At 43.6% G+C, this 14,587-nt stretch overlaps 1 protein-coding gene across 6 annotated transcripts in view; it reads right to left on the reverse strand.

Moving 5' to 3' along the window:
- Positions 1-14,587, reverse strand: part of LOC118391781 (active breakpoint cluster region-related protein) — a 252,735-nt gene that overhangs the window by 127,598 nt on the left and 110,550 nt on the right. For all 6 annotated transcript variants that reach the window (XM_052457875.1, XM_052457876.1, XM_052457878.1 and 3 more), the window contains 3 exons: positions 10,035-10,133; positions 6,499-6,684; positions 1,562-1,669 (listed from right to left, as the gene is read on the reverse strand). In XM_052457875.1, coding sequence (XP_052313835.1) covers positions 1,562-1,669; positions 6,499-6,684; positions 10,035-10,133 — 393 coding nt within the window. The remainder of the gene's footprint in view (positions 1-1,561; positions 1,670-6,498; positions 6,685-10,034; positions 10,134-14,587) is intronic.

Below are 14,587 nucleotides of genomic sequence, written 5' to 3' on the forward strand. Positions count from 1 at the left end.
CACACACACACACCGAGACACACACACACACACACACCGAGACACACACCCACCGACACACCCACCCAGAGAACCGAGATACCCACCCAGAGACACACCCACCCAGAGACACACCCACCCACACAGAGACACATCCACCCAGAGACACACCCACCCAGAGAAACACCCACCCACTCAGAGAAACACCCACTCACCCAGAGAAACACCCACCCAGCCAGAGACACACCCACACACCCAGAGACACACCCACACACCCAGAGACACACCCACACACCCAGAGACTAGAAGTCGACCGATTAATCGGAATGCCCGATTAATTAGGGCCGATTTCCAGTTTTCATAACAAATCAGTATTTTTGGGCAGCAATTTCCATTTTTTGTTTTTTTTACCTTTATTTAACTAGGCAAGTCAGTTAAGAACACATTCTTATTTTCAATGACGGCCTAGGAACAGTGGGTTAACTGCCTTGTTCAGGGGCAGAACGACAGATTTTCACCTTGTCAGCTCAGGGGATCCAATCTTGCAACCGTACAGTTAACTAGTCTAACGCTCTAACCATTGCACTCCACAAGGAGCCTGCCTGTTACGCGAATGCAGTAGAAGCCACGGTAAATTGCTAGCTAGCATTAAACTTATCTTATAAAAAACAATCAATCATAATCACTAGTTATAACTACTAATCCAGTTTAGCAGGCAATATTAACCAGGTGAAATTGTGTCATTTTTCTTGCGTTCATTGCATGCAGAGTCAGGGTATATGCAACAGTTTGGGCTGCCTGGCTCATTGCGAACTAATTTGCCAGAAGTTTACGTAATTATGACATAACATTGAAGGTTGTGCAATGTAACAAGAATATTTAGACTGATGGATTTCACTGAAATAATAAACCTTTTGTCTTTGAAATTATAGTTTCCGGATTCGACCATATTAATGACCAAAGGCTCGTATTTCTGTCTGTTATTATGTTATAATTAAGTCTGATTTGATAGAGCAGACACAGACACAGACACCCAGACACCCAGACACACACAGACACAGACACCCAGACACAGACACAGACACCCAGACACAGACACCCAGAGACACACCCACACCCAGAGACACACACCCACACACCCAGAGACACACACACACACACACCCAGAGACACACACACACACACACACACACCCAGAGACACACACACACACACACACACCCAGAGACACACACACACACACACACACACCCAGAGACACACACACACACACACACACCCAGAGACACACACACACACACACACCCAGAGACACACACACACACCCAGAGACACACACACCCCAGAGACACACACACACACACACACACACCCAGAGACACACACACACACACCCAGAGCCTGGTTGAGGCTGCGTGGAGCTAATGAAGAGGAATGGAGCTGATGCAGCAGACTGTCGGGCTGGGAAAACACACGGCCCCAAAACTACACACACACAAATATATACACAACACCATATATTAGTACACATTTCACATTGGTGTGCGTGTGCTTTGTGTGTTTACGTGTGACCAACATCTACCTCAGAGATCTTCTGGAACTGGGTGTTGGCCTGGCTGCATTTCTCTGCTGTCTCCACCGCTGTCTTGTAGTTGTCAACAAAAGCCTTGTACACCCCCAGCTGGCTGGCCTGGAGCACAGAGGAGAGGACACAATATTAACACCGTGGAGAGAGGAAAAGGAGGAGGAGGAGGATGAAGAGGAGGAGAATGAAAATGACCCTGTCTGGAAGTCCACTCCTAAATGAACTTTCCTTTATTTGATTCTATGTTTAGAACTACCCATACTACACCCAAGACTGGAGAGGGGTATTGGATGACGCAATTCAACTCAACTTAGAGGAACCCAATCACATTTCTATACAGTGTAAAGCTTAAGAGCAGGAGTGTCAAAAATACAGCCCGTGAGGTAAATACATAAAGTTAAATAAATGTATATATACAGTGCATTCAGAAAGTATTCAGACCCATTGACTTTACACATTGTTACATTACAGCCTTATTCTAAAATTATTAAATTGTTTCCCCCCCCTCTCATCAATCTACATACAATACCCCACATAATGACAAAGCAAAAACAAGTTATTCTATTTTTTTTCAAATGTATAAAAAATACCCAAGTGAAATATTACATTTACATAAGTATTCAGACCCTTTACTCAGTACTTTGTTGAAGCACCATTGGCAGTGATTACAGCCTCAAGTCTTCTTAGGTATGAAGCTACAAACTTGGCATACCTGTATTTGGGGAGTTTCTCCCATTCTTCTCTGCAGATCCTCTCAAGCTCTGTCAGGTTGGATGGGTAGTGTCGCTGCACAGCTATTTTGAGGTCTCTCTAGAGATGTTTGGTCGGGTTCAAGTTTGGGCTGTGGCTGGGCCACTCAAGGACACTCATAAACTTGTCCCAAAGCCTCTCCTGCTTTGTCTTGGCTGTGTGTGTACTTAGGGTCGTTGTCCTGTTGGAAGGTGAACCTTCGCCCCGGTCTGAGGTCTTGAGCGCTCTGTTGCAGGTTTTCAGGATCTCTCTGTTCTTTGCTAAGTTTATCATTTTTCCCTTGATCCTGACTCCCAGTCCCTGCCGCTGAAAAACATCCCCACAGCATGATGCTACCACCGCCATGCTTCACTGTAGGGATGGTGCCAGGTTTCCTCCAGACGTGACGCTTGGCATCAGAACTAAGACTTCAATCTTGGTTTCATCAGACCAGAGAACCTTGTTTCTCATGGTGTGAGAGTCCTTTAGGTAAACTCCAAGCGGTCTGTCAATGTGCCCTTTACTGAGGAGTGGCTTCCATCTGGCCTGATTGATGGAGTGCTGCAGAGATGGTTGTCCTTCTGGAAGGTTCTCCCATCTTCACAGAGACACTCTAGAGCTCTGTCAGAGTGACCATCAGTCACCTCCCTGACCAAGGCCCTTTCTCCCGATTGCTCAGTTTGGCCAGGCAGCCAGCTCTAGGAAGAGTCTTGGTGGTTCCAAACTTCTTCCATTTAAGAATGATGGATGCCACAGTGTTCTTGGGGACCTTCAATGGTGCAGAAATGTTTTGATACCTTTCCCCAGATCTGTACCGCGACACAATCCTTTCTCTGAACTTTGTCATTATGGGGTATTGTGTGTAGATTGATGAGAAAAATGTATATTTAATACATTTTAGATCAAAGCTGTAACGTTGACCAACATGTGGAAAAGGGGAAGGGGTCTGACTACTTCCCGAATACAGTGTATAAAAATGTAACTCAATATACTTTAAAATGACTAAAACCAAATGGAAACAGTGTAGTAATGATAATGGACCTACATTCATTCAGTTTCTTGACTGTGTCCAGCTCACTAAGAATCCCCCAAATGAAAACTACACAGTCAGAGTGCATAGCAAAATAAAATAAAAAGATGGATAGAGGACTATTATGCGTCCCCAGGGGCAAAGTGAGTTTGACACCCCTGTTTGGCTCCAAATTAATACCCATTCAAATGATCTCTCCTGAGAGGCGTGAAGAACATCTATTGTGAACGATGCGTATTATAAATTCCATTAAGTCCAGGAGTGATTTGAAATCAACTCCAACACACTACCAGAGTTAGCAGGGCCACGGCTCCGCTGGCTAGAAGCTCTCTCTCCCTTGGACACCTTCTAATCATATCCCCACAATGCCCTTCCCTGCTTCGGGTCCCACATTCCTGATTGGAGCACAGTCAAATCAGCCAGTCGCAACGCCCAGGCCTCTCTGTGCATTCTAATGAAGGCAATTGGACCAGGAAATGAATATGCATACATAAACAGCTCCGGTGAAGGGACAAGGGAGAGCTAGTTAAGACATTGATGGAGGGAGTGAGAAAGGTATTGGTCTGTGAAATAAATGAGAGGTTAGATTAATTAGAACGTGTTAAGCTACTGTATGTGTGCTCTGCCCTGCCTCCCCCATCCCTCCCTCCCCCGCTCTCGTCCTCTGCCCGTGTGGTGCATTATCACTGTTGGAGAGGAGAAGTGGAGAAACCATGAGGTCTCTGAGGACACTTCAAAGCAGAGATCAATATTCTTTCCCTTCTCCTCTCTCCCCTTCTGGCTCATCTTCCATTATGCTCCCCTGTACCCATCTTTCCCTGCAGATTTGGAGAGAACCCTCTGACCCAATCAGTCGTCATGGCAAAGGCTGTCTCCTAGCAACATTTACATCCTTGGCAGAAGCACTTCGGTCTCTCACCAGAAGCACTTCCGTCTCCCACTTAGGTACTAGAAAACACCCTGAGACATAGGAGAGGGTGAGAAATATGTATGAGAGGATAGGTGAGAAAGAAAGAAAAAAAGAAATAGAGGGAAAGAAAGGAGTTGGAACACTGACGATTTCCATCCCTCTTGCGCCCCTCCTCTCTCTTTCCCCTTGCTTCTTTCCTTTGATCCCCCTCCATCTCCCTCTCTGTTTCTACTGTAGTGTCTCACACAGGGAGCAGTGGGGAGTGTGCTGTGTAATTATGACACCATCTGTACACTGTTTGGTGGCTCCCTCACAGACAGGCCTGTCTAAATGTTTAGTCGCCATGCGACACACACACACACACACACACACACACACACACACACACACACACACACACACACACACACACACACACACACACACACCTCCCAGATGGAACTGGATGATTCTGCTAATGGATGTCGGCGAGACATCTGTGGTGTGTGTGTGTGTGCGCATGCACATGCGTAATTTGATGTCTTCCACTGAAAACATACTAAATGAATTAACCGAATATACAGTTACGTCAGTATAATGAACATTTAGAATCTCTTCTATCCAAATGAAAATGGAGGTTAAAACTTTGCTTCTACGACAAAACAATACAGTCACATAAATGCAGAACACCATACTAAGTGGAACACCGTACTAACTGCTAATCACATCAGTCTGCTCTGTCAGAGTGGTGGTGTATCACATGGAGAGCCCTAACTCCTTTAGAGACCTTCCTGATGAGACAGAACATTCCTAACCCAATCAGATTCATGGAACCATTCCCTAAACCAATCAGGCTCCACACTCTGGGGTTTAATGAGCAGTGTAATCCAGGAAAGAGACAGTGTACATTATATACAAATTGGATTCATAACACATAATAAGAAATGTAAAAATGTGCAGGACATACCAAATGGATGCTGTAGAACACCAAAAATGGGGACCCGTTTTGGCTCGAGCACCACTTTCAAAACTACTGTCTACACACACATATATATATATGGGTATGATTATGCAGGCCTATATATATATATAAAAATAAGAGCGCGAGAGAGAGAGAGTACTAGGGACAGGAAGAGGGAGATAAATGTTCACAAGACCCTTGTACCCTACAGTACATGAACATTTAATTGTCAGAAATCAGCCTGTTAGAGAAACTGATGTAGGGAGAGAGATGGATGGGGGAGTGGGAGCAGAATAGAGACAAATGTCTGGGCAGACCCCAGTGTAATTGAATGTTTATCCTAGAGGGGTATAGATTGAACAGAGGGAGGTGATACCATACATGTGAAATCTATGCAGTTACAATCAGGGGTTGGAATCAAAATCATTTTCCAATAATTTTGTTAATAATTGTAAAAAATGTAATGTTCCGTTCCAGTGTTCTGCCAAGCAAAATAAAGTTCTGAACTGGTTCAGATCGAACCCCAAAAACCCAACTGTTTATATTGTTCCTTTCTGTTCATTTTTAAACTTCTGAAATATATATTTTTAAATCCAGCATTTAGCGGATCAAGCAGCTTGCTTTGGAGCAGGCAAGCTATTTAAATGCATCCGACAGACAAGTGCAGGCCGCGATTTGCGACTGAAATTTTACGTGTGGGGAGAGAGCTAGGAGGAAGCGCTGGGCATCTTGTTGTTAATGACACCTGAATTAGGCCTGCATAATCATACCCACGGATGACCGGCTTCTATGAAGGACAAATGATTGTATTTGAAGTTGAACTTCAGAAAGTTGGCTAAATGCTGGACCAGAGTTAGCTAGCTAGCTAACAAGCTTGTGTGTGTGGAGCAGCACCAGAATATAAATAAAAATACAGCTAACCTTTTTGTAGTTAATAAATCCAACGTGAAATGTGATAATTATAGTATCCTTTACTAGCATTGTTAAGGATACTATAGTCTATTTTTCTCTAATAAAAATTCTCTCCCCCTAATTTCTGAATAAGGCTTGTAACGTTGGAAGACTAGCAGATTAGCTTTTGGAAGGGGAGGCACTGGCAGGCAGGCAGACACTGGAATACAATTCATTTGAACTAGATTTCCAAGTTGTCCTCCAACTTCCTGTTCTTCCATCTTTCTGGAGTCTCAAGAGTTTGTATTCCAACCCAGTACTACTAACACACCTAATTCAACTCAATCAAAAATCAATCTTGATGATAAATTCATAGGTTGACTAGTTGAATGATTGACTGACAGGTTGGTTGATTGATTGATTGCCACTCTTACCAGTTTCTGGAAGAGGTGTCCGACGGCGACCTTCTCATCCCACTGCTGGATGTGAGGGAAGAGGGCGTCGTAGAACTCCTTGTGGATCTCAAAGATGTCCTGGATCTTATAGAAGATGGTCTCTACCTGCTGTATGGTCAGCACAGGCTGGGAGGTGGTGGCTGTCGCCTTCAGGGGGCGCATGGGCTGCACACACACACATTCAGAAAAGAGTTAGTGTGTGTTTGTACCGGTATATGTATACCTGCACTGACGCTTTCAACACATAAATCATCATGATCCTGGGCGGTGCTCAGCAGTGCTTTATTATTAGGGGTGGGCGCTGCAGCATGACCAAAGACTGGAGAACAGAGTAGAATAGAGCTGAGCTGTTCCTTTTAGTACTGATGGAAACACAGCTCTGAACAGACCACGATTACAAATCGAACCAAACATCCCAAAATGTTGTTTAGAAATGTTTGTGCCGGCACCAAGCCTGAGCACCACAGTGACATCACTGCCTCTTTTTTTGGATTTCACTCCGGAACATTAACGCTAAACTCTTATCTGTACTTGATAAGCCAGGGACTGGCGGATGATCCCAGGCTTATCAAGTACAGATAAGAGTTTCAATACCCTGAGGGAAATCCAAAAGAGAGGATATCACAAATATTTTCCCTCCAATCAAAACAGCACCAGGGTACATCACACCACCATGTCATTCATGTGTTGCTAAGGTCCTCCATCTCCACATCCCGGTTGAAAATCAGTGTCATAACAATAGTGTTACTATGAGAAAGCTATTCATAAGCTTACAGAATGGTAGCTTTCATAAGCAATGCTATGGGCTAAATGCCCCTTGTGTTGACCCATTGTAATAAACATCTGTTTATAATAATAAATTGTAATTATTTTGCCTCTGTGGCCTATTTATTGCCTACCTCCCTACTCTTCTACACTTTCACACTTTTGTACATAGATTTTTCTACTTTTCTTTTCTTTTGTGTTATTGACTGCACGTTTATGTGCAACTCCATGTCGTTGTTTGTGTCGCACTGCTTTGATTTATGTGGTCAGGTCTCAACTTGTTCTCAACTGGCCTACCTGGTTAAATTAAGGTGACATTTTTAAAAAATATTTAAAAAATAATGTCCAAACAATTGGAATTGGCCACTGGTGGACTCCAACCAAGTTGTAGTGACATCAAGGATGACCAAAGGATGGATGAACCTGGGCTCCATTTGGAGTGTCATAGCAAAGGGGTGTGTATACTTACGTAAATTACATTTGTTTTTTCAATACATTTGCAAAAATGTATAATTCCATGTTTTCCCTGTCATTATGGGGTATTGTGTGTAGATGGATGGAAAAAATACATTGCATCCATATTTTATTCAGGCTGTAACACATTCAGTCCATGAAAAATAATTAGCCCACTTTCTGATATTCTTAATTTTTGCATATTTTTGATACTGAATGTTATCAGATCTTCAACCAAAACCTAATATTAGATAAAGGGAATCTGAGTTCACAAATAACCAAAACATTGACACTTATTTAAATGTATTTAATTAACAAAGTTATACAACACTCAATTCCCCTGTGTGAAAAAGTTATTGCTCCTTTACACTCAATAACTGGTTGTGCCACATTTAACTGCAACCAAATGCTTCCTGTAGTTGTTGATCCGTCTCTTACGTCACCTTGGAGGAAATTTGTCTACGTCTTGTATAGAGAACTGCTTTAACTCACTGACATTTGTGAGTTTTCAAGCATGAACGGCTCATTTCAAGTCTTGCCACAACATTTCATTTGGGATTAGGTCTGGACTTTGATTAGGCCATTACAAAACATCAAATGTGTTGCTTAACCATTTTCATGTAGACTTGATTGTCTTGCTACATGACCTAGCTGCACTTCAGCTTCAGCTCACAGACGGACGGCCTGACATTCTCCTGTAGAATTCCCTGATACAGAGCAGTATTCATGGTTCCTTTTAGTAAGACAAGTCGTCCAGGCCCTGAGGCAGCAAAGCATCCCGAAACTATCACACTACCACCACCATGCTTGACTGTTGGTATGAGGTTGTTCCTGTGAAATGCACTCCACAGCGACGTGAGAGACTGATCAACAAACTACAGGAAGCGTAAGGGGGCAATTACTTTTTCACACAGGGGCATTGGGTGTTGCAGAACTTTGTTTATGAAATAAGTACATAATTGTTGTGTTATTTGTTCACTCAGGTTCCCTTTATCTAATATTAGGTTTTGGTTGAAGATCTGAAATATGCAAAAGTAGAGAAAATTCTAAAGGGGGAAAATACTTTTTCACGGCCCTGTAATGTGGAATACATTCAATGGGTATGAATACTTTCCGTAGGAAGTGTATGCTGTATCCAGATAGTGTTTTACCTACCACGGCAGGACGTCATTGTTTTCAATGTGTTGGGCTGTGTGTGTGTGTGTGTCTGGGCAGAGTGGCGCTGGTCGAGCAGGTGGAGCCAAACCAGATAAACATAACCACCATTCATCACCATCACCTCTCAACCAGGAAAGCTCCCCGGTGTGTCGCCAGACCTGCCAGGCCCACTGAAATCTTGCATATATATATATGTTTTATTGTCACATACACCAGGAGAGGTGCAGCGAAATGTGTTGTTTTACAAATTAGGGTTAAGTGCCTTGCTCAAGGGCACAGATTTTTCACCTTGATGGATCAGGTATTCAAACCAGCAACCTTTCGGTTACTGGCCCAACACTATTTAATTTTAGATTTAAACTTAATTTAACTAGGCAAGTCAGTTATGAAGAAATTCTTATTTACAATGACTGCCTACCCCGGCCAAACCCTCCTCTACCCTGGCCAAACCCTTCCCTACCCCGGCCAAACCCTCCCCTACCCCGGCCAAACCCTCCACTACCCCGGCCAAACCCTCCACTACCCCGGCCAAACCCTCCCCTAACCCAGACGATGCTGGGCCAATTGTGCACCGCCCTTTGGGACTCCCGATCACGGCTGGTTGTGATACAGCCCGGGATCGAACCCGGGTCTGTAGTGACACCTCTAGCACTGTGATGCAATGCCTTAGACTGCTGCGCCACTCAGGATCCCGTTCTAATCTAACCGCTAGGCTACCTGCTGCACTCGTAACGGTTGTTCCTGTTTAAGACCCTGGTTTGTAATATTGAACCCATTTTACAGTTGTGCAGAGACAGACAGGATGTGACATCAAGTTGCAGTTGCATGGGGTACACAGTCATCCTGGTTCAGGATACGCTTGGCCTTTGTTCTGTTCTAAATATGACTGACCACTAACCACTAATAGCACTCACAGAGATGAGAGCACAACTTCTCGAAAACGCATAATGCTTTTAGGAACCCAGTCTCCCATGCGGCTCTACTTGGAGCCACCATGGTGCCGACACACTGGCCTGAGGGCTAATGCTGTCCAGCACAGTCCCACACAGACAGCACTACATAAAGGAAAGGGAAGAGCGGGGGTAAGTCCGCCATATCGTGTCCTTGATAGTGAGCGTGTGTGTGCGCGCACGCCTCACCAGAAGCAAAGCCTCCAGCTGGTTGATGTAGATCTCCTCACTGGCTAGGAAGCCAGACAGAACCAGTTTCTTCATCTCCAGACCCTTTTCGATGTCACCCTGCAGAGAGGCCAAAAGAAAAGGACATCAGTCATACATGCTTCTATACACTACTATGATACTACAGTATGTCAACACAGTGGTGGCAGGGCATGGTGGTGTTCAGCACAGTACTGGAATAAACACATTGGCTCTGTCTGTAGGGCCACAGCCATGTGCACAAACACGATGGACTGGCTCATAACTTTAAGTGAGGCCTCTCACTGGAAAGGAAAAGATCCAAGCAGATTCAAATCTTGATGGCAGTTTTTGTGTACATAGCTTGTATGAGTGCACATATATTTGTATTTGTACAAGAGAGGCCATTTTCCTGGCCCTCTACTCTCCTCCCACAATGAGTCATGGGCACTAGGCAGGCAGAGGGCAATCAAGTCCAAGTGGAGGTGTTTGTTTTGGCCCTGAGAGACAGCGAGGGAGGAGGTAGGAAGAGAGAGTGCGAGGGAGAGTGTGTGTGGATAAGGCTGGGCAGGTTCAGACCCTTCTTGTTAAAGCAGGACCAGGAGCTCACCCTGTCTGCTGTCCTACTAAACCACACCTACAATCACACACACCAGGGATGCGTTTCAAAACGACACACACTAGCCTTCAACAGGTGACACGCACACACCGTGTACACCCAGAGAGCACAATGTAAGCTACAGCCCTAGCCAGGTGCTTTCATGTGATCAAAGGGCCCAGTTCTGACAATACAAACCCATATTACAGTTCATTCCGACTCATGTGGCTCTCAGGGTTGAATTAACTAGTTTCATTCCTCCAGTTCCTTAAAAGTAGTCAGTATGGATTTCAGTTACAATACTATTTCATGTGAAAGGAGAGAATAGCAGAAGACTCAACAGCCAGATCACATTAATTAATAAAACACTGGCTGTTTATTTTAATACCAAACATGTCTGGAAAAAACAAGGGTTTATTTTCCTTTTGGAAACATTACATAAATGGTACAGTTGTTTGCTCAGTCTTGGGGAAGTCCCACCCAGAATACTAATAGCCTGTAAAACAAATTTTGAGGCTTTTTGAGCACTCCCATTTATATGCTTTAATTTAAATGTATTCACACTAAAACTTAAAGTGGTAATCTGTGATTGGTCCATCCATTTTTGGAATTCTAAAGCGATGATATCCATTGATTCATGAAGGACAGTCATATCCCATCAGAAGCCAAAATATAAGCCTGTTTTATTCCATTGTTTGTAAACAGTGTAATTGTAAACAAATACTGTATAGCTTGAAGACATGGTTCAAACTATCATGTTGATATCGTTGATGGTGAGACTTCCCATCCATAGTTCTGTCTACAAATATGAGAGTGGTTACATTTCTCCAGCCCCATCCCTGAGCTTTTTACCAAAACAGGGGAGGGAGTTATTTGAACTGCAGATTGCCTTTAAGGAAAACAATAGACTGTGTTCTCATAAAACCTGTTAGATGAAACTTTTTGACAGGGCCCAGTAGTATAATGTATTATTATAGCGTACGGTCTCTCTCACCACACCCATAGAACTCAAGGGTCAACTTAATGACCAACCACACAAACTAGTCCCATGGCTCTTATAATGTATCCACACCAAACATTTTTAAAGATATTATCTGGTACTTTGTATACTTTTTTGCCAGCAGTACTGAAAGTAGCGACCAAGAAAGTGGTCGCCAAAATTTGGATGAATACGTCACAAATGTGCTGATATGTGCACCACGTCATTGCTCTCTGTCTCTCTCTCTCTCGCTCTACTGTGGGAGGTTTAAGCCCAAAGCGGGGGGTTTAAAAAAGACTTACTAGCAGCCAAAGTACCGGAGCATGTCTTTAACATATACCTGCAGTCAACAGGTGAAGGTGACAAAGGAAAAGTAACATATTGCATCAGAGCAAACAGACAGACAAATGATACATGTAAAACAGAATCTTTGATACCATCTGACAACTGTTGATGAGGCTGTCTACTGGGAATTTCTGCTGAATTGTGTGTGTGTGGGTGTGACTGTGTGCAGAATGAGTGGAAGCGGGAGGTGGATTAATTATTAACAGGAGCAAATCCTTCCCATGTAATCAGCAGGCAAAGATGAGCAGAGGCTGATAAGAGACAGGCAGGGAGACGGAGTTCCAGGAGTTCACACTGTACCTCACCTTATTAACCCCAATGACCTCACGGATCCGACTAACACCAAGTCATCACAGTGACGGGACATGGGAGGTTCCACTTCCACTGTTAAGGGTAAGAGGTCTTACTAGTTAGTGGCATCAGACTGAACCACCAGAACGGAGTACAGTCGCACTCTTACCAGGTCCTACTAGGTCTGCCTTGCTTAAAAGATTTCATCTGAATGAAACTAACCTGGATAAATTATGCTAAACAAAACCTTCATATAGCGCTGACCGCTGATTGCTACTTTATTAAGGAAAAATGTACTTACTATAACTGTGATATGTGGTTGTCCCACCTAGTGAATGCACTAACTAAGTTGCTGTGGATAAGAGCGTCTGCTAAATGACAAAAATGTACACGACCGTTCAAAAGTTTGGGGTCACTTAGAAATGTGTTTTTGATAGAAAGGCACATTTTTTGTCCATTAAAATAACATCAAATTGATCAGAAACACAGTGTAGACATTGTTAATGTTGAAAAAGACTATTGTAGCTGGAAACGGCAGATTTTTGTTTAATGGAATATCTACATAGGCGTACAGAGACCCATTATCAGCAACCATCCCTCCTGTGTTCAAATGACACTTTGTGTTAGCTAATCCAGGTTCATTTTAAAAAGGCTAATTGATCATCAGAAAACCCTTTTGAAATTATGTTAGCACAGCTGAAAACTGTTGCCCTGATTTAAAGAAGCAATAAAACTGGCCTTCTTTAGACTAGTTGAGTATTTTTATTTTTTTATTTATTTTATTTCACCTTTATTTAACCAGGTAGGCTAGTTGAGAACAAGTTCTCATTTGCAACTGCGACCTGGCCAAGATAAAGCATAGCAGTGTGAACAGACAACACAGAGTTACACATGGAGTAAACAATTAACAAGTCAATAACACAGTAGAAAAAAAGGGGAGTCTATATACAATGTGTGCAAAAGGCATGAGGAGGTAGGCGAATAATTACAATATTGCAGATTAACACTGGAGTGATAAATGATCAGATGATCATGTACAGGTCTGAGATATTGGTGTGCAAAAGAGCAGAAAATTAAATAAATAAAAACTGTGGGGATGAGGTAGGTGAAAATGGGTGGGCTATTTACCAATAGATTATGTACAGCTGCAGCGATCGGTTAGCTGCTCAGATAGCTGATGTTTGAAGTTGGTGAGGGAGATAATAATTTCTGTTCGCTGCTCTGGCCCCCCAATGGTGGAACAAACTCCCTCACGACGCCAGGACAGCGGAGTCAATCACCACCTTCCGGAGACACCTGAAACCCCACCTCTTTAAGGAATACCTAGGATAGGATAAAGTAATCCTTCTCACCCCCCCCCCCTTAAAAGATTTAGATGCACTATTGTAAAGTGGCTGTTCCACTGGATGTCATAATGCACCAATTTGTAAGTCGCTCTGGATAAGAGCGTCTGCTAAATGACTTAAATGTAAATGTAAATGTAAATGATAAAAGTCTCCAACTTCAGCGATTTTTGCAATTCGTTCCAGTCACAGGCAGCAGAGTACTGGAACGAAAGGCGGCCGAATGAGGTGTTGGCTTAAGGGATGATCAGTGAGATACACCTGCTGGAGCGCGTGCTACGAATGGGTGTTGCCATTGTGACCAGTGAACTGAGATAAGGCGGAGCTTTACCTAGCATGGCCTTGTAGATGACCTGGAGCCAGTGGGTCTGGCGACGAATATGTAGCAAGGGCCAGCCGACTAGAGCATACAAGTCGCAGTGGTGGGTAGTATAAGGTGCTTTAGTGACAAAACGGATGGCACTGTGATAAACTGCATCCAGTTTGCTGAGTAGAGTGTTGGAAGCAATTTTGTAGATGACATCGCTGAAGTCAAGGATCGGTAGGATAGTCAGTTTTACTAGGGTAAGCTTGGCAGCGTGAGTGAAGGAGGCTTTGTTGGGGAATAGAAAGCCGACTCTTGATTTGATTTTCGATTGGAGATGTTTGATATGGGTCTGGAAGGAGAGTTTGCAGTCTAGCTAGACACCTAGGTACTTATAGGTGTCCACATATTCAAGGTCGGAACCATCCAGTGTGGTGATGCGAGTCGGGCATGCGGGTGCAGGCAGCGATCGGTTGAAAAGCATGCATTTGGTTTTACTAGCGTTTAAGAGCAGTTGGAGGCCACGGAAGGAGTGTTGTATGGCATTGAAGCTCGTTTGGAGGTTAGATAGCACAGTGTCCAATGACGGGCCGAAAGTATGGTGTCGTCTGCGTAGAGGTGGATCAGGGAATCGCCCGCAGCAAGAGCAACATCATTGATACATACAGAGAAAAGAGTCGGCCCGAGAATTGAACC

This window comes from Oncorhynchus keta, chromosome 12 (genome assembly GCF_023373465.1).
Source record: "Oncorhynchus keta strain PuntledgeMale-10-30-2019 chromosome 12, Oket_V2, whole genome shotgun sequence".
Taxonomy (NCBI): Eukaryota; Metazoa; Chordata; class Actinopteri; order Salmoniformes; family Salmonidae; genus Oncorhynchus; species Oncorhynchus keta.